General features: G+C 38.5%; 1 protein-coding gene across 1 annotated transcript; it reads left to right on the top strand.

The window, feature by feature from the left end:
- Positions 1 to 1,694: 1,694 nt before the first annotated feature.
- On the top strand, positions 1,695 to 22,224 carry LOC131255493 (RNA-dependent RNA polymerase 2). The gene is made up of 4 exons (XM_058256236.1): positions 1,695 to 2,450; positions 13,242 to 15,142; positions 19,480 to 19,630; positions 21,217 to 22,224. Exons 1-4 carry the CDS (start codon positions 1,869 to 1,871, stop codon positions 21,976 to 21,978), a joined length of 3,396 nt encoding a protein of 1,131 aa, XP_058112219.1. The 5' UTR covers positions 1,695 to 1,868; the 3' UTR covers positions 21,979 to 22,224.
- Positions 22,225 to 22,852: the final 628 nt, after the last annotated feature.

Genomic DNA, 22,852 nt, shown 5'->3' on the forward strand with positions numbered 1-22,852 from the left:
TTATTTATGATAAGTTGTAGCCTAAACTAGAGTATGGATGCTAGTGATGATGGTACGATCTTTAGCTTGCACTCGAAAAGACTTGGAGGTTTGGTTACGCTATGGTTGGAAATGTTGAGTTAAGTATGACTAAGAGGCTAAGAGAGGGGTTGGAGGAGGCTAGAAGGGGTTGAAGAAGATGGGAGCTTGAGAACTTAAGCACTTCTCCCCCCCTCAAACACACACACACACACACACACACACACACACACACTCTCTCTCTCTCTCTCTCTCTCTCTCTCTCTCTCCTTATCTTTGTGAGACTTGCTTGGTTGTTGGTTGGTGTGAAATGAAAAGAGGATGATATGGTAGCAAATGATTGGTAGAGGGAATGAAGATGCCACATGACACTTCCTCATGAGTTAAAGGGTTCGGTAAAATGGTAAATAATAGGAATTATGTTGGTTGGTTGGTGTGAAATGAAGAGAGGATGTGGGTTTTTATAGCCCATTGGGATGATTTTTTGGGTAATTCTAGGGTTTATGAAGGGTAAACAAAGATATGGTTGCAAATGATTGGTGGAGGGAATGAAGATGCCATATGGCACTTCCTAATGAGTTAAAGGGTTCAGTAAAATAGTAAATAGTAGGAATTTTGGGGTGAAGTAAGTCCCAACACAGTTGACTTTTAGGAGAACAATAGCTGTAGCTTGGGGCACATTTTTCGAGAAGGGACGGTAATCCGATTACCGCCGTTTACTGTTCACTTCAGTATTTTAGCCGGTTGGCTCATTCGTTCCCGGAGGGTGGCTAAAGGCTTGGGCTTGGGGCTTTAGCTTGGAAACGACTTAGGTATAGAATGGGTTAGGTAGTGACTTGGGTATGGCTTGGCTCAAGTAATGGCTTGACTTAGATAATAACTTGAGTTCAATTAGGCTTTGGGCTTAAGCTTGGAAATGGCTGAGGTTTTATGTAGGGTTTAAGGTTTAGGTTTAATTCTTAAGGATCATCCATGCTCTATCAAGTTGCAAGCTTGAGTGGGGTGTCTATAGGTTGGTATGAGATGCCTTCTTTTATTGAATTCCCTTGTCATTTATAGCCTTAAATTGAACATCTAGATACTTTCCACTTTGACAGTTGCTATAGCTATTCCAAGTTTCCTTAACAACTCAACCATGTTTTGCTGGACTATCATTACTTTGTTGATGACATGACATCATTCGATAGACATAAGCTATATCATCATAAAATCTTCTTGAATTATTTCTGTATATCTCAAATACACTAAGCAACTAATGAAATTATGAGAGGGACCTCTCAAACTGGCTCTAGCTGGAATGAACATAAATAGGGTATAACGAACTGAAGTCCAAGAATCCATTTAGTCCTATTTAAGGAGGCGTGTCAACACCCTGAATAAATAACTACACTACATACCAACCTGACATGTGTGCGGATCAAGTATCCTATTAGGAGCTCGATTGTAAATTGGGCCAAACTAAGGCTTAGCACCCAAGAGCCCATGAATCCGGTCGGGCACGCTAGATCTTTTACAAACCTAATTTTTCCCTATTCTTTCGTTCTCTCCTTCTTTCTCACACATGAGACACACCAAAATAACATTTATTCACGAAAATATTTGGTGCTCGGGCCGACTCGGGTCCGTCTTTGTGTAAATGTACCGGGCCGTAATCGGGCTAACCTCAGCCCGTCACGGCCCGGGCTGGATTTGGGCTTTGTTTCAGAATTACAGGCCGGGCTGGGACAGAGCTCGGCCCGGCCCTAATCCGGCCCATTGACAGCCCTACTCCAGAGTCCTCAAACACCTGTTAAACCCCAAACCCCGCCAAAAGCCCAACTCCCAAATTCTCTCTCTCACTCTCTCTGGCCATGGCCATCACCAACAGCAGAGAGAGATGCACCGTAAGAGTCTCCAACATACCTTTATCTGCAATCGCCTCAGAGCTCTTTGCCTTCTTTGAATCCTTGATCGGAGAATCCACTGTCTTCGCCTGCGAGATCGCCACCGATCGCAGTAACTGGAAATCCCGAGGCGTCGGGCGTGTCCAGTTCGATGCCCCCGAGTCCGCGGCCCGGGCCCGCCTCCTCTCCGCCGAGGGAAAGCTCGAGTTCCAGCGGACCCGCCTTGAGATCTCGCCGTCGTTCGAGGAGATTGTTGTGCGGCCGACTGAGGCACGGAATCGGGTGGAGGGAGGGGCTCTGCATGTGGGGTTCTTGGGAGGGAACGGTTGGATGGGCGCAGTCGAGTCTTGGAGGGTTGGGGTGAGAGCGGAGGTGATGCCTGAGCGGAAGAGAGTGGAGTTTTCAGTGGTTGTGCCGGGAATTGAAGGAGGCGGCGGTGGGGAGGAATTGTATAAGATGGAGATTCAGTTTGTGAATTTGATTGGGGTTTTTAGGTGCCGTTTGGATGGTGCAGGAGCGGATTTCGAATCCAACGTGGTTCTTTTAAAGGTATTCTTCTTATGTTAATTCAATTAGTAATTCTTTTTAGTAATTAAATTTTTTACTTTTAATTTTTTGCTATATATTTTTATGGGTCGTTTGGAAACCTGGAATTCAATGCTGTGGAATGCAGAAACTGTTGGTGGATGGTGGGAAAGAATTGCCATGTATCTATTAAAGAAATTCAAATTTGTGACCGTTGGGAGATAATTCATTCCCTTGGATTTTGCAACTCATGTTTTAGCCAGGAAGTCAAAACAGGGCCTACGCTGGAATTGGATTCCATATGGAACCTGTTTCACCCCTTTTGCAGCTTCCAAGCACAAATGTACTTTTCCCAGGTTCCAAACGACAGGAAACTGATATCTGTGCTGTGGTTTGAAAAATGGCGTTATGATGTCATCATGGCAGTAATGGCTGTTATGAAGTTGAAAAAGGGGGAAATAGAAGATATCAGACCATGGGAAACTAATGGCTTTTGCCTACTGAGAAACGCTGTTATGAAGTTGAAAAAGGGGGAGATAGAAGATATCAGACCATGGGAAACTAATGGCTTTTGCGGGGTAGATAGAAGAGATCAGACCATGGGAAGCTAATGGCTTTGCTTACTGAGAAACACTCTTATATACCATAATGGAACTTTGCTAAGCCCACATGCGTGCACAATGCAGATTATGTACACGCCACACATGTGTCGGCATGGCGAACGGGTGCAAGACCAATCCAGCTAGAGAGGGATACCACTATGCAGATACCCTGGTTCAGGAATCAGGTCATTTCATCTGTTAGGTGGGCCACAGTTTACTAAACCAATGTACTGATTAGAAATACTTGGATAAAGTTTTCTAACCTGTACACCTATTTCTAATATTCTGGCCCACCTGTTTGGCGAATCAGATTTGGTTTTGATCAAGAACATCTACACAGTGGGACCCACCTAATGGATGGGTTGGATAGTGAAGCTGTCTGCTATGCTGACACATGTGTTGTGTTTACCTGGTGTGCTTGACATGCATGTGTGGGCTTAGAAAATCCCTACTATTATGTAATGCAGTTATATTTAGAAGGAAGGTTTTGTGTAGATTATGGCTGTTATTCCTCTATATAATGGCTGTCATCCAAACATTTAAGTTGGTTATTCTTTTTTTTTTTCGAAAGATGATGAAACTTTTATTAAGGCCAAAGACCAAAGACCAAAAAACACAAGAAACAAAAATTAAACAACAAGAGAGGAGATGCTACAAACCCACCCAACTGAACCAGAGACACCCAGCTGAACCCAAACAGAAAACAAAAACCAACAAGGACCACAAACCCTTAAGACACAACAAGGGCCCAAAACCTAAAATGCATCAAGGGGTCCAATCCCTTATATACATCATGACCTTATTGAAAAACTCAACAGAGGACCTGAGCTTATTACACAAACACCGAGAATTCCTTTTGCCCCATATAGCCCAAAGCACAACTAAAAGGGCCACTCTCCATTTATGATGATCAACTAACCCTCCACCATCATGCCACAAATTAAAAAGGCCTCCGATGGACTCCGACATTATCCAGGAAACCTCAGACTAGCCGAGAAGTTAAAGAACAGACCTCTAAGACGAAGATGTAGTGGATAAAGAGATGATCCACAGATTCAGTCTTGCAAACATAGGAGGCAGATGTTAGGCAGGGTGGGAACTCTTTTGTGGAGACTGTCGATCGTAAGCATTCTATTCTTCCAGCGACCCAAGTGAATACAACAACATTTGGAGGAGCACCATACTGCCATACTGGGGCTGTGTGCCTGCAACCATCAGAGGACCGGGCTGGGCCAACAAGGAGTATACGGAACGCATTGAATAGGAGTCCTATTCACCAAACTGCCAGCAGAATGGGTCTTTGATTCCCGGGATAGGTTGGATACCTTGCAGGTGAGAGAGCAAATAGACTAGGTCATCCACCTTAAGAGTCCTGCATATTTCTATGGCACAGGGGAAGCCACATACCTTGTGAAGGCTGGATTGAAAAACAATCCGCAACCAAAATGCCGTCAATAGGGCATAGGCTAGCAAGGGCTGGAAAGACTGAGTGGAGGGGAACATCATCGCACCAAGTGTCCTCCCAGAAGCGAATCCTAATCCCATCACCCACAACAAAGGATAGGTCAGCACGGACCTTCGAAGCCATTGGGGCAATTGACTTTCAAAGAAAGGACGCCCTACAATGACGACTCCCTAGTCCACCAACCCATCGGGGAGGTCCTGTATTTGACAGCTATGATAGACCTCCAAAGGCTAGAGACCTCCATCTTGAATTGCCAAACCCACTTGCCCAAAAGGGTTGAGTTGACCAAGTCCAACCGTTTGATCCTGGCACTACCACCGGAGCAAGGTCTACAGACGTCGTTCCAACTAAGCATATGGAACTTCCTTGAGGAGGCACCTCCTTGCCAAAGGAACTCCCTACAAAGCTTTTCGATGCGAAGAAGGACATATTTGGGGCAACAGAAAAGGGACATGATGTAGATTGGAAGGATGGAGAGGGAAGCTTTAATAAGAGTGATTCTCTCCCCCAAAGATAACAATTTAGTCTTCTGAGGGAGAGTTTTCTCTCCATCCTCTCAATGATGCTAATACATAACGAGAGCCATGATAAGTCGTTGAAAAGGAGCCAACCTGACAACCAAACAAGGTAGCAAACCGGGAGACCTCCTGCTAGGCTAAATGAACCCCAATGACCTCATTCTTAGCCCGATTCACCTCTAGACCTAAGACTACCTGAAACCAACAGATAATCACAAATGGTTGACCATGGATTCAATTGCTTCACAAGGGGAAGGGTATTGTCTGCAAATTGAAGATGACTAATACATTGGAGGAATTCACCACCTCAAAACCACTGAACAAGCCCGCTGACTAGTCCCTAAATAGCATATCACTCAAGGCTTCTGAGATCACCTGGAATAAGAATGGGGAGAGGGATCCCCTTGCCTCAGGCCCCTAAAAGCCTTAAAGAACCCAAATGGGGAACCATTGATCGAAATAGAGAATCTAGTGGAGGAGTTGCAGGCTCGCATCCACTTCCTTCACTTCTCTCCAAGACCAAGCCTGGCTAGCATTTAATTTAGGAAAGACCAATCAACATGGTTGTAGGCTTTCTCCAAATCCAACTTACAAAGCACCCTTTTTCGTCCTGCCTTATGGAATGAGTCTAGACATTCGTGAGCTACCAAAGGGCTATTGGAAATTTGCATCCTGGAAATAAAGGCACCTTGGGAGGATGAGATAATGCTTGGAAGCACCTTTCTTAACCTCTGGCTATGAATTTTTTTACAGAATTTTGTGAGGATTGCCTATAAGAGTTAGAGGTAAAAAATCTTTTAAGCTCTTGGCTCTAGAGGCCTTTAGGATGAGGGCCAAGAACGAGCAGCCCATTTTAGCAGAAAGCCACCCAGTCTAGACAAAGACCTCCACAAAACCAAGGAGGTCCAACATGATCAAATCCCATAATGTTTGGAAGAAGGCAAGAGGGAAATCGTCCAGCCCGGGCGCTTTATCCCTCCTGAGATCGAAAACAGCCGCTTGAACTTCTTCCTCCAGAATAGATTCTTCGAGGGAAACCTCTTCCAAAGAAATGCGGGTAAAAGGAGGATCATCAATTTTCAAGCAATCCCACCCCTCGTCAGAGAGCATACTAGGGTAAAAGCTAACAGTGGACTCACATATAAAATCCTTAGCAACTACTCTAACCTGTCCACCAAGAGAGGAGAGGCAATTAGCTTAAGCTTTCACATTGGCTATTCTGCAAAAAAATAATTTGTAGGTAAATTAAGTCTGTTATTCTGTAATTTAATAGGCATTTCTAATCATATAATGCAGTGTGAGAGTGACTATCCATTTTTTTTCCTCAAAACCTTGAACTACGTCGCCTTGATTCGTACAAGTATTTAATCCTTTCTACTTTAACTAATGCATTACTACTCTTTTTTTTCTTTTCTTTTTTTCTTTTTTTGTAAATTATATTAGTAAATTAGAAAAGAATTTTGAATCTTTGGTGTATAAATGGTGATCCCATTGTTTTAAATAGTGGTAGCGTGTCGCATAGTGTTCAATCCTTTGTAGCGTATAGCGTAAGCTACATGATACTTCTATTTTTTAATTTAAAAATAGAAAAAATATGAAAAATAGTAAGAAAAAATATGAAAAATAGTAAGAAAAAATGTAAAATATAAAAATGTCTGAAAAATGATTAAAATTTTCAAGTATAAGCTTGTTCAAACTAGTTATTAATCATCATTTATTAAAAAGCCAATTCAAATACATAAACCAAATCAAATTATTATCAAATCAACAACTGTTGAAGCAAACTATAATTATTAATGTCTAATTGAAACCACTAGTCACAAGTACGAAAAGAAATTAAAATCCCAAAGGTTGAGAGTATTAAGTACAAAATACAAAATATAGTTACCTTTTTAAAAATACAAAATATAATTACCATTTATTAAAAAAAAGGCATAGCGTATGCTACATATGCTATGCGCATGCTATGACGCTACCAACTCTACGCATACACTACATACGCTACACATATGCTACGACCCCTGTAGGGATTTACACTATTTGCTAACTCGAAATAACATCATAGCTATGCACCACTATACTACAGGTGCTACCGCGACCCTACGGTTGCTACCGTGACGCTACGGGCGCTATTCAAAACATTGGGTGATCCCCTTTTATCGTGAGCTTTTGGAAATCTAATCTTGGGTCCACTTGTGTTTGGTGAATGATTTGATGTATTGTATAGTCTATGGCCTGAACCACTAGTGCTTTGTTTGGCTCAGTGTGGGCTGATAAAAATTATTCAGTTGTAGGCCCCACCGTGGATGGAAATGGAACAGAAATCTTGCCTGTCGGGCAATCCCTGCCATATGAGCGATGGGGTGTTTCCAGTTTCAAGTGGACGGGTGGCTGTATATCATTTTTAATTGCCCACTTACTGGCTAGCAGTCAAGTTGATATGATTATTTGATGGGGTATACATTGTAGAGTCACCTTTTCACTTTGGGCACCCAACAGATAAATGGCTGGGATTCCAAATTGTGGACACCATCTCTATTGAATATTGGTTTGAATGAAAACAATGGTCATTTGAGCTGTTATTAATTTATTTCGTCTTTATCTTGTCTTTTGATCTCAACTTTTTGGAATTCTAAGTTCGAGTATGGAGCTGTTGGCTTAGCAGTTTAGCATCAGGTCTTGCTTCATTGTCTTTTTCTCTGATCGAAACAACATATCTTATACCATTTGAAACCGATACCATAACTAGAGACATGGATGGATGGCCCTGTTTATTAAAAAGAATCTCATTAGGTAGATAAGGGGTCTGATCCCCTTGGATGGTTGAGAACATGTTCACCAAGATTTGGATATAATGAAAGTTTCTAATCCATTCTGGGCTGACAATCAGTCTTGAAATACATCATGTGAAAATAATGAACTAAAAATGGCATGAGGAAACAAATATTAAAGCAGCGAGGGGAGCATAAACGGACACAATAATGAAAACAATGCACCTAAATAGAAAAATCTGTTGAATGCCATTCAACAACAATATGTTTCATCATTCTATCACATTGGGGGACCCTCTCTTATTCTCATATGTGGTTTAAAATATCCTCTAGTTCAATACATATCATGCAAAACTCATTGGATTCTTGATCCTAACATTACGATAGAGAATACGTATAGCCAATACAACACTAGATGGAGGAGAATTCATGATTTTACAAACACTGTCATTTTTACTGTCTGATGTGTAGTGTGCCATCATGTCTTGCTTCAAGAGCTGTCTGATAGATTCTCCTATATCAAGACTTGATTCCTTTTATTTTATTTTATTTTAATGGATGATAGAGAAATTTTATTAAAGAAAACCAGCATAACTGCCTCTCATAACCTCCGTCTTCGACAAAGACCGGGATGGTCTAGGCCCACATTACCACGACTAGGGTTGGAATGGCCCACACCTAAGCTACATCACCACGGTCCACACTATAGCGAGAAGATCCAGGTCACTCACCATGATCTGACCCACCTTTACCACCATCCCCTCTAGGTCTATGACGACCACCAGTCACAAAGCCAAGTGAATAGATCTATCATGCGAATAGAGGCAACATTACTTCACAAATGTCATCACCAATCTCTCAAATCTCAACGACATGAGATGATTTTTGTTTCCAGAGGTGGCAATTGGTCAGTTGCATCAAATCAATGTGGAAAAGTTCCACAAAAGACTTTCAGAAAAGCAAGACACAAAAAACCAAATAAGACCCCTTGTCCAAGATTTTTCTGTTTCAAGGAAAATACTACCAAATACTTGCCAAAAAATTCGGGAAAAGTTACCATAATTCTTCTAAAATCATTATCTTCTAGATCCGCGTTTTTCTTCTTCATGGGGCCATCTGACATTACATTGTTAATGTCACTTGTATGGCATGATGATGTTAGTAGTGGACCCCACCAATGAAACTTCCAATCAGCATTGGAACGTACTCTCTGATACCAAGTAGAAAGGGTGAAGGGAGAAAGAAGGGAAAGGAGAAGTGATTGAGAGAGAAGAGAGGGGAAAAGAAGGGAGAAGAGAATGTTTAGGGCAAAGAGACTATTGTGTTAGCCCCAAATGACTTACGCTACTTATATTATGAGGAACAAAAACATATGGTACTTTGTAGGATTATAATCAAGGTGTCACGTATCGGTATCGGTTGGCGTAACGGTGACCTCCAAAACCGATACGGATACGGGGGCATAACGGTGACCTCCAAAACCGATACGGATACGGGGGCGTAACGGTGATATGGGGGCGTAACGGCGCAAATTTTTTTTTTTTTGCTAAAAAAATATGAAAAAATATGGATTAAATCCGGAATATTCTAAGCATTCCAAATATGCATTCATTTATAAATTAGAACATGTTTATGGTGGTGTAACGGTCCACTCTTTGGTGAGAAGTTGTATCGGACTGTCTGATGAATTTATGAACTAGATAACCTGAATTTGACTACAAAATTCATATATTTAATTTTCTAACTATCTACTATCAATGATAGATATATTATAATGAATGTAATATGAAAATATCTTACATTTAGGTGTTTGCAATTATTTTTGAGGGCCAAAATTCATGCGTAAATAGAAAAAAATATAAAAAAATAAAATAAAATGGCACCCCAAATATGTAAAATGCACATTAACACGTTCTACTATGATTAACACATCATATGGCATCATTAAAACAGCAAAAGAATCATTAAAAAATGATTTTTCGAATTTTCAAAAAAAAGGGCCGAAATAAATGCGTAAATAGAAAAAAATATTAAAAAAAATATAAAATGGCACGCCAAATATGTAAAATGCACATTAACATGTTCTACTATGATTAAAACATCATATGGCATCATTAAACAGCAAAAGAATTATTAAAAAATGATTTTTCGAATTTTCAAAAAAAGGGCCGAAATAAATGCGTAAATAGAAAAAAATATAAAAAAAATATAAAATGACACCCCAAATATGTAAAATGTACATTAACATGTTCTACTATGATTAACAAATCATATGACATCATTAAAATAGCAAAAGAATCATTAAAAAATGATTTTTCGAATTTTCAAAAAAAGGGCCGAAATAAATGCGTAAATAGAAAAAAATATAAAAAAATATAAAATGGCACCCCAAATCTGTAAAATGCATATTAACATGTTCTACTATGATTAACACATCATATGGCATCATTAAAACAGCAAAAGAATTATTAAAAAATGATTTTTCGAATTTTCAAAAAAAGGGCCAAAATAAATGCGTAAATAGAAAAAAATATAAAAAATATATAAAATGGCACCCCAAATCTGTAAAATGCACATTAACATGTTCTACTATGATTAACACATCATATGGCATCATTAAAATAGCAAAACAATCATTAAAAAATGATTTTTCGAATTTTCAAAAAAAGGGCCAAAATAAATGCGTAAATAGAAAAAAATATTAAAAAAATATAAAATAGCACCCCAAATCTGTAAAATGCACATTAACATGTTCTACTGTGATTAACACATCAAATGGCATGATTAAAACAGCAAAACAACCATTAAAAATTGATTTTTCAAATTTAAAAAAAAGGGGCTAAAATTCATGCGTAAATAGAAAAAAATATAAAAAATTATTAAATGGCACCCCAAATCTGTAAAATGCATATTAACATGTTCTACTATGATTAACACATCATATGAAATGATTAAAACAGCAAAACATATTAAAAAAAATTATTCGAATTTTCAAAAAAAGGGCCGAAATAAATGCGTAAATAGAAAAAAATATAAAAAAATATAAAATGGCACCCCAAATCTGTAAAATGCATATTAACATGTTCTACTATGATTAACACATCATATGGCATCATTAAAACAGCAAAAGAATTATTAAAAAATGATTTTTCGAATTTTCAAAAAAAGGGCCAAAATAAATGCGTAAATAGAAAAAAATATAAAAAATATATAAAATGGCACCCCAAATCTGTAAAATGCACATTAACATGTTCTACTATGATTAACACATCATATGGCATCATTAAAATAGCAAAACAATCATTAAAAAATGATTTTTCGAATTTTCAAAAAAAGGGCCAAAATAAATGCGTAAATAGAAAAAAATATTAAAAAAATATAAAATAGCACCCCAAATCTGTAAAATGCACATTAACATGTTCTACTGTGATTAACACATCAAATGGCATGATTAAAACAGCAAAACAACCATTAAAAATTGATTTTTCAAATTTAAAAAAAAGGGGCTAAAATTCATGCGTAAATAGAAAAAAATATAAAAAATTATTAAATGGCACCCCAAATCTGTAAAATGCATATTAACATGTTCTACTATGATTAACACATCATATGACATGATTAAAACAGCAAAACATATTAAAAAAAGTATAAATACCTATTTTTGACAAATTTCTGAAAAATGGCCCACCGAGCTTTGATTAAAAAAAATCTTTAATATAATATGTTTTTATCTCAAGTACCTAGCCAAGGTTGGTCAAAATTGGTAGTAGAAGGAGTGACAAACAGTTTGGAAGCAAGAGGTTTAAAAAAAAAGCAAAAACAGAGCTTAAAATAATAATAAAAAAAGTTACCGTTACGGGCCTGTAACGGCCGTTACACCCCGTAACGGGCCCGTATCGGCCGATACGGTTACAAAATTGGGTAACGGCCGATACGACCCCGAAATGCGTAACGGTTCCCACCGTTACCGTTATGTATCGGCCATTACGGCCGATACGTAACCGTTTTGGCACACCATGATTATAATGCACACACACACACACACACACACACCCATGCACAAATGCACATATGCAAGAACACAAAATTGCTAGGAACTGCACTGAACTCCAACTCTTCCTCTTTGAGATTTCAAGGAAAAAAGGATGCACTGAAACACTTTACCTCCCTCCTGCTGAAGGCAATTACTGCCCGTAGCTCTACTGTTAGAAGTAATCGTCTGGAGCTCCACTGTTAGAAGCAATCCCAAACAAATCTTTGAATAGCTTTGCAAGGGGGCCTTCAGAGCACCACATATCTTCCTAGAATCTCACCTTATCATCATTACCGATTGTGAAATGGAAAACTTCATGCAGAAGGCCACGGCCCAAGAAAGAGTTAGCAGAAGCAAGGTTAACATCTCAGCTGTTAGGAGGCAAACCATACTTAGCCAGTAGGGCATTTTTCAAGAGGGAGGCCTCCCCACAACCCTGTACCAAGACTTTAGACCTTGATGCTGAAGTAAACAAGCCATACATCTCATCCCTATTTGAGAGTCTCCATCGTTGCTATTGTGGAATTCAGGAAGGGTTGGCATATTTATCGGACATAGCAACATCATTGAGAACCACCCTTCCAACACTAATTGAACACAAGTTCATTTTGCTCATGAAAACTGAGCTCTTTTGTCTACAAACCGTGGTGGTGGGCGTCAAACATTAAGAAATTAATCCAAACTTCAAATGTTTGGGCTTTACCAAAGTGATTAGTGATTAGCCAATGTTGGAAACCAAAAGTAATGATAAAGCTCTTGAATATGGTCACCAAATTGATATGGTTTTGCTGTTTTGGCTGAAAGTGGTAATGTTCTTCTTGAGGCTTGTGTAAATTAGCTAGCTATAGTTTCTATTAACTTGCTAACAAACAAAAAAATCATGCTTGCATTTTCTAGGTGTGCAGTTCTCTGAACCTACACAAATGTGAAAGAAAGAGATTGCAAAATGCGCAAGTAAATAAGAATATCTAAAGTAAACAGAATATTACAAGTAGAAGGAAAAAACGGAGAAGTATAAACGTCTGACCTTGCCCCAAGCTATATGTTATCTTGAGAACAGAAGGTGCAAAGTTATTCCTGAATTTGCTAAAAATAATAGGTTCCCATAATATATACACAAATGCCAAAGAATAAAGGACGGATAATTAATTATGTATACGCCTCACACCTTGTTGTTTCTGGTTCAAGAAACTCAGTACTCTGAACAAATGCCGTTCACCTGAATCCCTTTGTAGTGAAAAATTTCCACTTCTTTTGTACTTGTTTTCTATCATTGATTTGTTATGGAAATGCTTAATTGAGTGGAAAATTTTCTTGTGGTGATTTTACTTTCATATTGATTGTTCTGTCATCTAACAGTCATTTCTTGGTGCAAAGAACAAGGTATCTCATGAAGATTATCTTACCTAAAACTCTAATTTTTCAGCTCAAGTACGCACCAAAGATCTACCACAAAATTTCTGGGCCTACTTTAGCTTCCAAGTTCAGTAGTGACCGGTACCATATCTGTAAGGAAGATTTTGACTTCCTTTGGGTTCGCACAACAGATTTTTCATCATTGAAGTCCATTGGGCAGTCATCTTATTTATGTTGGGAACTTCCAGATGGATTATCAGCAACAGAAGTTCTTACTAGTTTCCCATATTACGAAGAATATGGGGACCTAGTTATAAAACAGGGTAAGCCGTTTTGTTCTGCATCTGAACTAGTTCCTATCCTAAATGGCCCATCTGATTCTAATTTGGCATATGAGATCATATTCCAAATCAATTCTCTCATTCATTCTCAAAAAATATGTGGCACGTCAGTGGGCACCAAGCTGTTGGACATCCTAAGCGGTTTGACAGTAGAAACTGCTAATATGATCCTTCTGAAGTTGCATAAGATGCAGTCTACTTGTGATGATCCTGTGCAGTTTTTCCAAGACCAGCTAAATGGCATGAAGAGAACTCAGAAGCATCCTCCACCATTCTGCCAAAACACATTACCTGCTGAGAACCTAATGAGTTGCCACAGAGTCCTTGTGACTCCATGCAAAGTTTTCTTTTTGGGTCCCGAGCTTGAAACCTCCAATTACGTGGTAAAGCATTATGCTGCATATGCTTCTGACTTTCTAAGAGTTTCTTTCGTTGAAGAAGATTGGAATAGGCTTCCTTCAGATGCCCTCTCAACAAGAATCGAACATGGTCTATTGTCCACCCCTTATAGAACTCCGATATATTATCGGATATTATCTATTCTTCGAGATGGGATTGTTATTGGATCCAAAAGGTTTGAGTTTCTAGCCTTCTCAGCGAGCCAACTTCGCTCTAATTCTGTTTGGATGTTTGCTTCTAACGATGAAGTAAGTGCAGAAAGCATTAGAGAGTGGATGGGTTGTTTCAACAAAATCCGCAGCGTATCCAAATGTGCAGCAAGAATGGGTCAATTATTCAGCTCTTCCTTGCAGACATTTAGTATTCCGGCACAAGATATTCATATTATTCCTGACATCGAGGTTGTCACTGACGGTATAAAGTATTGTTTTTCGGATGGGATTGGGAAGGTCTCTTTCTCTTTTGCTCGACAAGTTGCTCAGAAGTGCGGTTTGAATCAAACACCTTCGGCTTTCCAGATCAGATATGGTGGCTATAAAGGTGTTATAGCTGTCGATCGTACTTCCTTCTCGAAGCTGTCGTTGCGCCGAAGCATGCGGAAGTTTGACTCAAAGAACACAATGCTATGTGTCACTAAATGGTCTGAATCTATGCCCTGCTATTTGAATCGCGAAATTGTCTGTCTCTTGTCTACATTGGGTATTGAGGACAAGAAATTCGAGTCAATGCAGCTTGAACAAATGCATAGTTTAGACAAAATGTTGACGAATAGAGATGTTGCTTTGAATGTTTTGGAGGGTATGGTGGGAGGTGATATGAGAACGACCTTAATTAAAATGTTGCTGCAGGGTTATGAACCGAATCTTGAGCCATACCTCTTGATGATGCTAAAGGCGCACCGAGAATTTCAGTTATCTGATATAAGAAGCAAATGCCGAATTTTTGTGCCAAAAGGGCGGGTCTTGTTGGGTTGCTTGGATGAAACGGGCACACTAAACTATGGTCAGGCATATATCCGTGTGACTCTGACAAGGGCAGAATTGGAAAATAGTGGTCAAGCTTTCTTTCAAACAGTCGATGATAAAACTTCGGTAGTAGTAGGACAAGTGGTAGTTACCAAAAACCCTTGCCTCCATCCAGGTGACATTAGAGTGCTGCAGGCCATCTATGAACTGGCATTAGAGGAAACGGGTTTGATTGACTGCATCGTCTTCCCTCAGAAAGGAGAAAGGTATGCAGAGACTCTCATAAACTTTCTTTAATCTATTTCCTGCTATATCTTTGAAATTGAGGTTTTAATCTTCTTGTAGAAGCCATTTTCTTTGGAGCGTTTGAGATTATCCAAATGATGTGTATACATTTCTCCTCATGGGGTCATACTTCCATTTGAATTTTTATAATTGATCATATAATCTTTATGAATATGGGTAAATTTGAGGATTATGACATCAAAATATGGTAATCTGTTCGGAATTCAAGAGAAGGAATAAACTATTTTTATTTTTATTTTTTATTTATTATTATTATTATTATTTTTTTTTTACACACGCACACACACTCACGCCATAGTGGGATTTCACCACCTATGGATACTCGAACCCTTGACCGGGTGTTGAAACTCTTGAGAGTCTACCACCCGAGCAAGAGTAAGGATCCAAGAGAAGGTGTAACTTTGATTAAAGGCTGCTAACGCTATCTGCGAAGTGACTATGTAGCACATCTTCCAGATCTATGCTGGTCATCGGGTGGTTGTCCTGTATGTCCCTGGCCTGTAAATCAAGCACCTACAATCATTTGGTAGGTCTGAGATGAACACCGAACATGGACTGTTGGTCCAATTTTTACTTGTCCATGTTTCTCATAGCTGTGGGATGTGTTCCACTGATTACCTGATCAAAATAGTTTTCAGGTCACAGCACATGGTCAGGTCCACCAGATGAAAGGCCTAGATCCTGCATCTACATGCCACAATGGCAGTGGTGTGAGAAGGATTCTACATCCTCTTCTCACAAGTAGCCTTCGCATTTCTCTTGCATTTTCAGATTCTTTCATTGTTCTTAATGCTTTATAAGAAATTATTTAAGCAATATAGTTGATTCCTTTCAAAAGGAGATAACAAGTGATCTTATTCGCTGCATTGTGGATATGAAACTCTTTATCAGTATTGGATCGTTACATGTATTGATGAGTTGGTATACAAAACATGTATCGATATTATCGATAATTTCACACCTTCTAGAATAAAAATTGATAATATCATAGAATACCCGATAGAATCTTGCTATCTGAGGAAAATGTCGGGAAACATTGCGAAAAGGGTGGAATTTTTTAGTGGAACTTCAGGGGATGGCTATCGACACATTTACACACATAAGACTCAAAGTATCACAAAAGCCAACCATTAACAGATTGCTATGGGCCCTTGGCCCTCTTGGTTTTGGTTATGGGCCTATGGTCCTCAAGTTTCTTAGGGCCGGTTTGGAACATGGGATTAGGTGGTATTGAATTGCATTTGGTTGCATGCAAATTTCATTTGGCATTTGGAAATGAGGAAAAGGATTGGATTAGTCCAGGTATCATATCATCCACTCCCAACAGTAGATACGGTGGGATTTCCGGCAACTACATCTGTGGGGCCCCACATTGATGCATGTCCACGTTGTCCATCCATATGTGACATTCAAGTTGCATATGCATATATGTGACTGGGCATTAATTGTGAAATCCAGTCTATCGATTACAATTCTATGATCCACCACGCATAGGTTTCACCTAATACAATGTTTTTCCTAAAGGAAGAATTTGATCCAAGGCATTGGGATTGGCCGGTCAAAATACCATGGTATTTCCAGACATGCAATCATTGTGTGATAACGGTGTTATTTCCATCTAATGCAATTCCATACCATTTAATCCCGTGTTCCAAACAGGCTTTTAGTGTTTTTAATCTTGGGATATGTAGGACATAAAGTTTATTGTACAGGGGTATTTTTGTCATATTTGTTTTTTTTTTTTTAATTACTTTAACAAAAGAGAAAAAGGGGTAGGGACATGAAACCCTAACCCATTCCTTTCTTGCTTCATCTTTTCTTCTTTTCTCTCCTCTTTTTCTCTTTCTTTCTCCTCTTTTTCAATCTCTATACTAATCTACATGGTATAAGAGCCGTGTTAGAAGTGGTTTAAGCCCCATGATCTTCTCCAATCCACTCCCAAGTTGCTAGATTCAACTTTGGGGATCTTTAAAAAATGTAAGGGATTGATTGAATTTTAAGGGAAAGCAAGTTGCTGTTTTTGTGTGCAAAAAACATGTTTTCTACGTCCTTCTTCAAATAGAAGGAAAACACCCTAAAAAAGAGAGGAGCATAGATGCCTTGACAAGTAATGAAGGCCTGCTGATTTTTATTTATTTATTTATTTATTTTCAGGAGGTGATGTATAAAGTTGTTCTTTTATGTTGGTTTTATTGTGTAGATGTAGTTTTTGGTTGAATATACCCAGAAAGTCATATGTGATGGGGGAACCGTTTCGATATGAATTAGAGTTCGTTTAGGCCAAAAATCTGTGTTATATGATTTTGGACATAATTGTGTGTAGATCAAGGTGTTCCATAGCCGTAACGAGGGGCGCCCACCGTTAAGAATATGCTGAATCGGTGGAACAAGCCATACGGGGGGTGTAACGGGCGATACGCCCTGTATCAGTTGATTTATTATTTTTTATTTTCTCCAAAAAATATTCAGAAAATTTTAAATATTCCAAATATGCATTCATTTATAATTTTGAACATGTTTATAATAGTGTAACAGTCCAATCTTTGGTGAGAATGCTATATCAGGTTGTCTGATGGATTCATGAAAGTGACAACCTGGAATTGACTGCAAACCTTTCATATTTAATTTTCTAACTATATAAATATCAATATAAATTTACTATAATGAATATAATTCCAAAATTTCTCATATTTTCAGGTTTTACAATTATTTATAGTATTGGTGTATTACATACCTTGTGAGTCACATACATTTCATTTCAATATACAGAGTTTAAGAACGTTTGTGTCCTATTATGTAATTCATATACCTAACAATTTGATATCATTCCCCCCATAGATCTCAAGAAAAAATTAAAATTAAAATTGGGTAAATAGTGTTGCCGATTTGGGGCTGATTTGACGGACCATTCGATGCCCTAAATCAGCCTCAAATTAATGCAATCTTTTGGCACTTATCCCACTAATAGATTGGTGGACATTTATTGGACAGTGAAGAATGAAAAATATCAAATGGTCTTATTTCAAAAAACAAGTGTTTGCAAAAGTAATGGTCAAAATTGTTCAAACAATTTAATTTTGGGACTGTGACTTAGCAACAATGGTCCCAAAATTTAATTGGTTAATTTTGAGTTGATATATACTTAACGTACAAATTTTTAGGGCCATGTATGTAGGGCCCACCCAATGTATGTATCATATATCCATGTCTTCCAACCAGTTTGCCAACTTATTTTAGGGCAAGGTAAAAGAATGAGTCAGATCTAGATCTTAGGTGGACCACTAGTGGGTCCGGTGGGCCACTTCGATGTATTTGTATATCCATGCCACTGATCTGTTTTTCAAACTCATTTTAAGGCACAATCCAAAAATTCAGGTAGATCTAAATCTCAGGTGGACCACTAGTAAGTGACGCCTTAAATGTGGGGCCCACCTCAATGCATTTGCTGTATATCCATGAGGCAAATTCAAGTCTTAGGTGGACCACTTGTAGATGAGACCCTGAACATGGGCCCATCTCAATGTGCTGTCCGTATGCTTTAGCATGAGCCAAAAAAAATTTCAGGGCATGGCCTAATTGCTATTGGACGGTGCTCCGTAAACCCACCATGATGTATATGTTTTCTCTATGCATTCATCCATTTTGCCAGCTCATTTTATGGCATGAGCCAAAAAATGAGGCAGATTCAAATCTCAGGTGGATCATACGACTAGAAACAGTGGTGATTGAATGTCCACCATTAAAAACGTCCGAGGCTACATTGTAATGTTTATTTGCCATCCAACCTGTTGATCACGTCACACAAACCTAGATGAAGGGAAAATACAAATATTGGCTTTATCTATAATCTTTTAAATGATTTTAGTAAAATAATATAAGTAACAGTATTGATCAGTTCCATTACTAGCTGTCTTTATACTTAATCTTTGTCCTCTTTTTCTTATTATTTAAGGTTGTTCTTTGTTGCATCAAGTGTCATGAAATTTCATTATTAATTAGTCTACTTTGGTGCAAAATTTCATGAATTTAACGATATTTGGTGCACTTGAGCTGCTGAGCGCAACCTTAATTAAAAATCTAGAGGTAGCGTGTTTCTTACACTACACGCTATGTAGTTTGTGCCTAATGCTTTAGAGGGGTGAATGCTATGCTAGGTGCTATTTACTATTTAAAACACTTCTTCTATGTTTGTAATTTCTGTTCACATAACGCAATCTTCTGCTTTTTGGTTCAACTTAAATTATTTAGTGGCATGTACTTGTATCAATTGTGTCATAACAAACGCATGTTTACATAGGCCTCATCCAAATGAATGCTCCGGTGGTGATTTGGACGGCGACCTTTATTTTGTATGTTGGGATGACAATCTTATCCCATCAAATACTGATTCACCAATGGACTATATCGGGCAGAGGCCACGTCTTATGGATCATGAAGTGACACTAGAGGTATTCTGGATAAAGTTTCAGTTCTATTAGGGATACTAGAATGAGATCCATATAATTGTTATATCTTTTTTCTTTCTTTTTCCTTTTTTCGTCTGATGCAATGAAACTCCACAAAGGAACCTGGCCTCTTAAAATGTCTAAGGTTGTACTTGCTCATGAATGGAGTTTGTCCTCTTCAAATATGAATGTTGATACCTTTTTTTTTTCTTTTCTCTCATCTATTCCCTTTAGCATGTTGTATTTCTAATGAAAGATTACCTGTAACTGGTTTTGCACTGCAACTTCTTCTTCTTTTTCTTTCTTCCTCTTTTAATGCTACAATAATTTCTTTGCGGGTTTGGAACTTCTGTTTCCAATTTTTCCCTTGAAATATTGTTTACTTTCAAGGCCAAAACGTTTTAAAAAACGGGAGGTAGGTTCAGTTAATATTGAGAGAAACAGGTGCTATGTGGTTCCGTTGGAAAGTTTGAACAATTACTAGAAGAGGAAAAGACATGTCTGTGAATCAAATAACACTGTGGTGTGTTTGGTTGTACCAATTTTCATGAATTATCATGAGACCTTGCACCAAATTAGACTGATTAATCATGAGATATCATGAAATTTCATGATATTTGGTGCAACCATACACATCCTGATCATTTTTTTTTTTTTTTTTTGGTAAATGAAGATTTTCTAATGAATAAAGAGGGATTATAAATGGGTGCTTGGCCCACTTAAGGGTCACTTCTAAAAGCTACTGGCAGCTACATTATTGGCCATGCCATTACCCTTCCTATGAATGAGGGAGAAAACAATGCCAATTCTCCTTGTCATGGATTTGGACCCTTGTAATCACATTTGGTAAATCTCACTCAGCCATAGTTTTCCCAGTGTACAAGCCTGTGAGAAAACTTTTTTGCTCTTGCTCCCATTTTCTAGGCATATGCACTTGCTAATGTTTTAAAATAGAGGCTTCTCTACTTGCACACCTTTATCCTTTCCTGCTTCAACTTACACTTCATTTTTTACATGTTACACATGATCCATCATAATCTTTGTCATGCATGCGGCCCACTATATTGATTAAGACCACTAAAACCTAAATGGGCCATGGTGCAGAAATCAGTCATTGGTGACTGATATGACCTTGTTTATAGGATGCCGATTGGATGGCTTGCATGATCATGATTTTTGCACCATGGACCATCTTTTGTTAGGGGCCCTCTAGCTGAATGGTCTCAATCACCAGACAGGTCTTGCTTATTTGGTGGTTGGGTTATGTAATTGGCTTTCTTACATGAAAGCTTGCATTATGGCAATACCTGTTGTTTTTCATCTCATGTCATAAATATAAAGAGATCAATACCTACCTCTTTAATGGCTTATATCTTTTAAGAAGCACCTTCTCAATTAGAATTTTAATTTCTTTAGTTGATATCCTGAAGGCCTTGTTTTCATTTTGTAATGTGTTACCACCAGCAATCATTGGTTTGCTGAATGGAGTTCATATTAGAGCTTCTCATTATCATTTTTTCCATGCAACTTTGGATCTTAGTGGTGGATATCTTCTCATTTGCTCACTCCCAATCTGCATGAAACTGCAGGAAATTCAAAAATTCTTTGTCAATTACATGATTAATGATACACTCGGTATTATCTCGACCGCTCATGTGGTGCATGCTGACCGTGAACCAAGTAAATGCCGGAGCACCAAATGCCTACAATTGGCAAGCCTTCATTCCATGGCTGTCGACTTTGCAAAGACAGGAGCTCCAGCGGAAATGCCGAGGATGCTAAAACCCAAAGAGTATCCAGATTTCCTAGAGAGGGGAGACAGACCCATGTACACCTCCCCTGGCATATTAGGAAAACTCTACCGTGCTACAATCGATTGGGCCAATGATCAAAACCCAGAAGTCATGTGGTCTGAAACTGTCGCGCAGGCCGCCTATGATTACGATCTTGTAGTGAGTGGTTTTGAGGCCTTTCAAGAAGCTGCGGAAAGTTACAAGAATCAGTATGCAGAGAAGTTGAGCACATTAATGAATTATTATGGCGCAGAGACCGAAGAGGAGATATTGACGGGTAATTTGCGTAAACGGGCAATTCACTTGCATAGAGATAAGAAAAGATATGGAGAAATGAAGGATCGGATTGTGGTTGCGGTCAGGAGCTTGCACAAGGAGGCTCTAGGGTGGTTTAGGAGTGGGTGCAAGGATCATGAACGGATGAAGATGGCTTCTGCATGGTATCATGTGACATACCACCCAGATTATGGTTCAGGTACTAATAATTTCTTGAGCTTTCCATGGATCTTGAGTGATATTTTGCTGAATATAAAGTCGTCGAAGAACATGAAAAAATAGGAGCAAGGCAATGGCAATATATTTCAAATGTATCAATGCATGTGTCAAATCCTGTCGGCATTCCTGTGTATATTTTTCTTTTGGTTGTTTTAGGATTCTTACATATGCAAATGTGTCTATATTTTTGGCATGAAATTCTAATTGTGGGTTAGATGTTTTTTGTTTTTACCTCTTTCGTTTTGGGCAAGAGCTGTGTTGAAAGGGGGATTTCCACATGCTGGAATGGTCAGTGATGGGTGTCCTACAGCTGGTCGGCCTCTTAGATGTTTTCTTTTCTTTTGAATGGGCCTTATTGTATGTCACTGATTGTGTGGCATCGATAGGGTGCCTGACTGTATCATTTCCCTCATTGAAACATTAGAGCCAGCTTTACATCAATATATAGCTTCAAAACTTTTTCTCCTCGTTGAAACATTAGAGCCAGCTTTACATCAATATATGGCTTCAAAACTTTTTCTCCGGCTTGTTTGGGTTTTTGGAAATAGAGGGAAATGAAATGCCATTTCCCATCTAACTGTCTGTTGTTTGGGGAAGTGTGTTTATTATGTATTTATTTTCCCTTTTTATGCAAATGTGTTTCCATCTTCCTCATTTTAATGGAAAATCAACAAATTTTTTTATTTTTTATTTTCCCTTGTCAAAAATTTTCCCCTCTCAAGGCATTTTACCACATTAGAAGGAGAATGTGTTTCTCATTAGTTAAACCTGTGTGCCACCATACAAGTTAAATTCCCTTGCATGTACTGCATGTGTCACACACTGTTCATGGTTTTCCGCTTCATTACATGTATTGTTTACTGGGGATGGGAAATATGTATCGATATCACTGATGGTATCGCTGATATCAAGAAAAGTATTGTTGATTGAGGAGAAG

This window comes from Magnolia sinica, chromosome 9 (assembly GCF_029962835.1).
Source record: "Magnolia sinica isolate HGM2019 chromosome 9, MsV1, whole genome shotgun sequence".
Taxonomy (NCBI): Eukaryota; Viridiplantae; Streptophyta; class Magnoliopsida; order Magnoliales; family Magnoliaceae; genus Magnolia; species Magnolia sinica.

Excerpts from the sequence above, each read along its gene's own strand:
- LOC131255493 (XM_058256236.1), top strand. The coding sequence starts at position 1,869 with ATGGCCATCACCAACAGCAGAGAGAGATGCACCGTAAGAGTCTCCAAC. Across the intron at positions 2,451-13,241 it reads CCAACGTGGTTCTTTTAAAG|CTCAAGTACGCACCAAAGAT; the intron begins GTATTCTTCTTA and ends CTAATTTTTCAG. Across the intron at positions 15,143-19,479 it reads TTCCCTCAGAAAGGAGAAAG|GCCTCATCCAAATGAATGCT; the intron begins GTATGCAGAGAC and ends ATGTTTACATAG.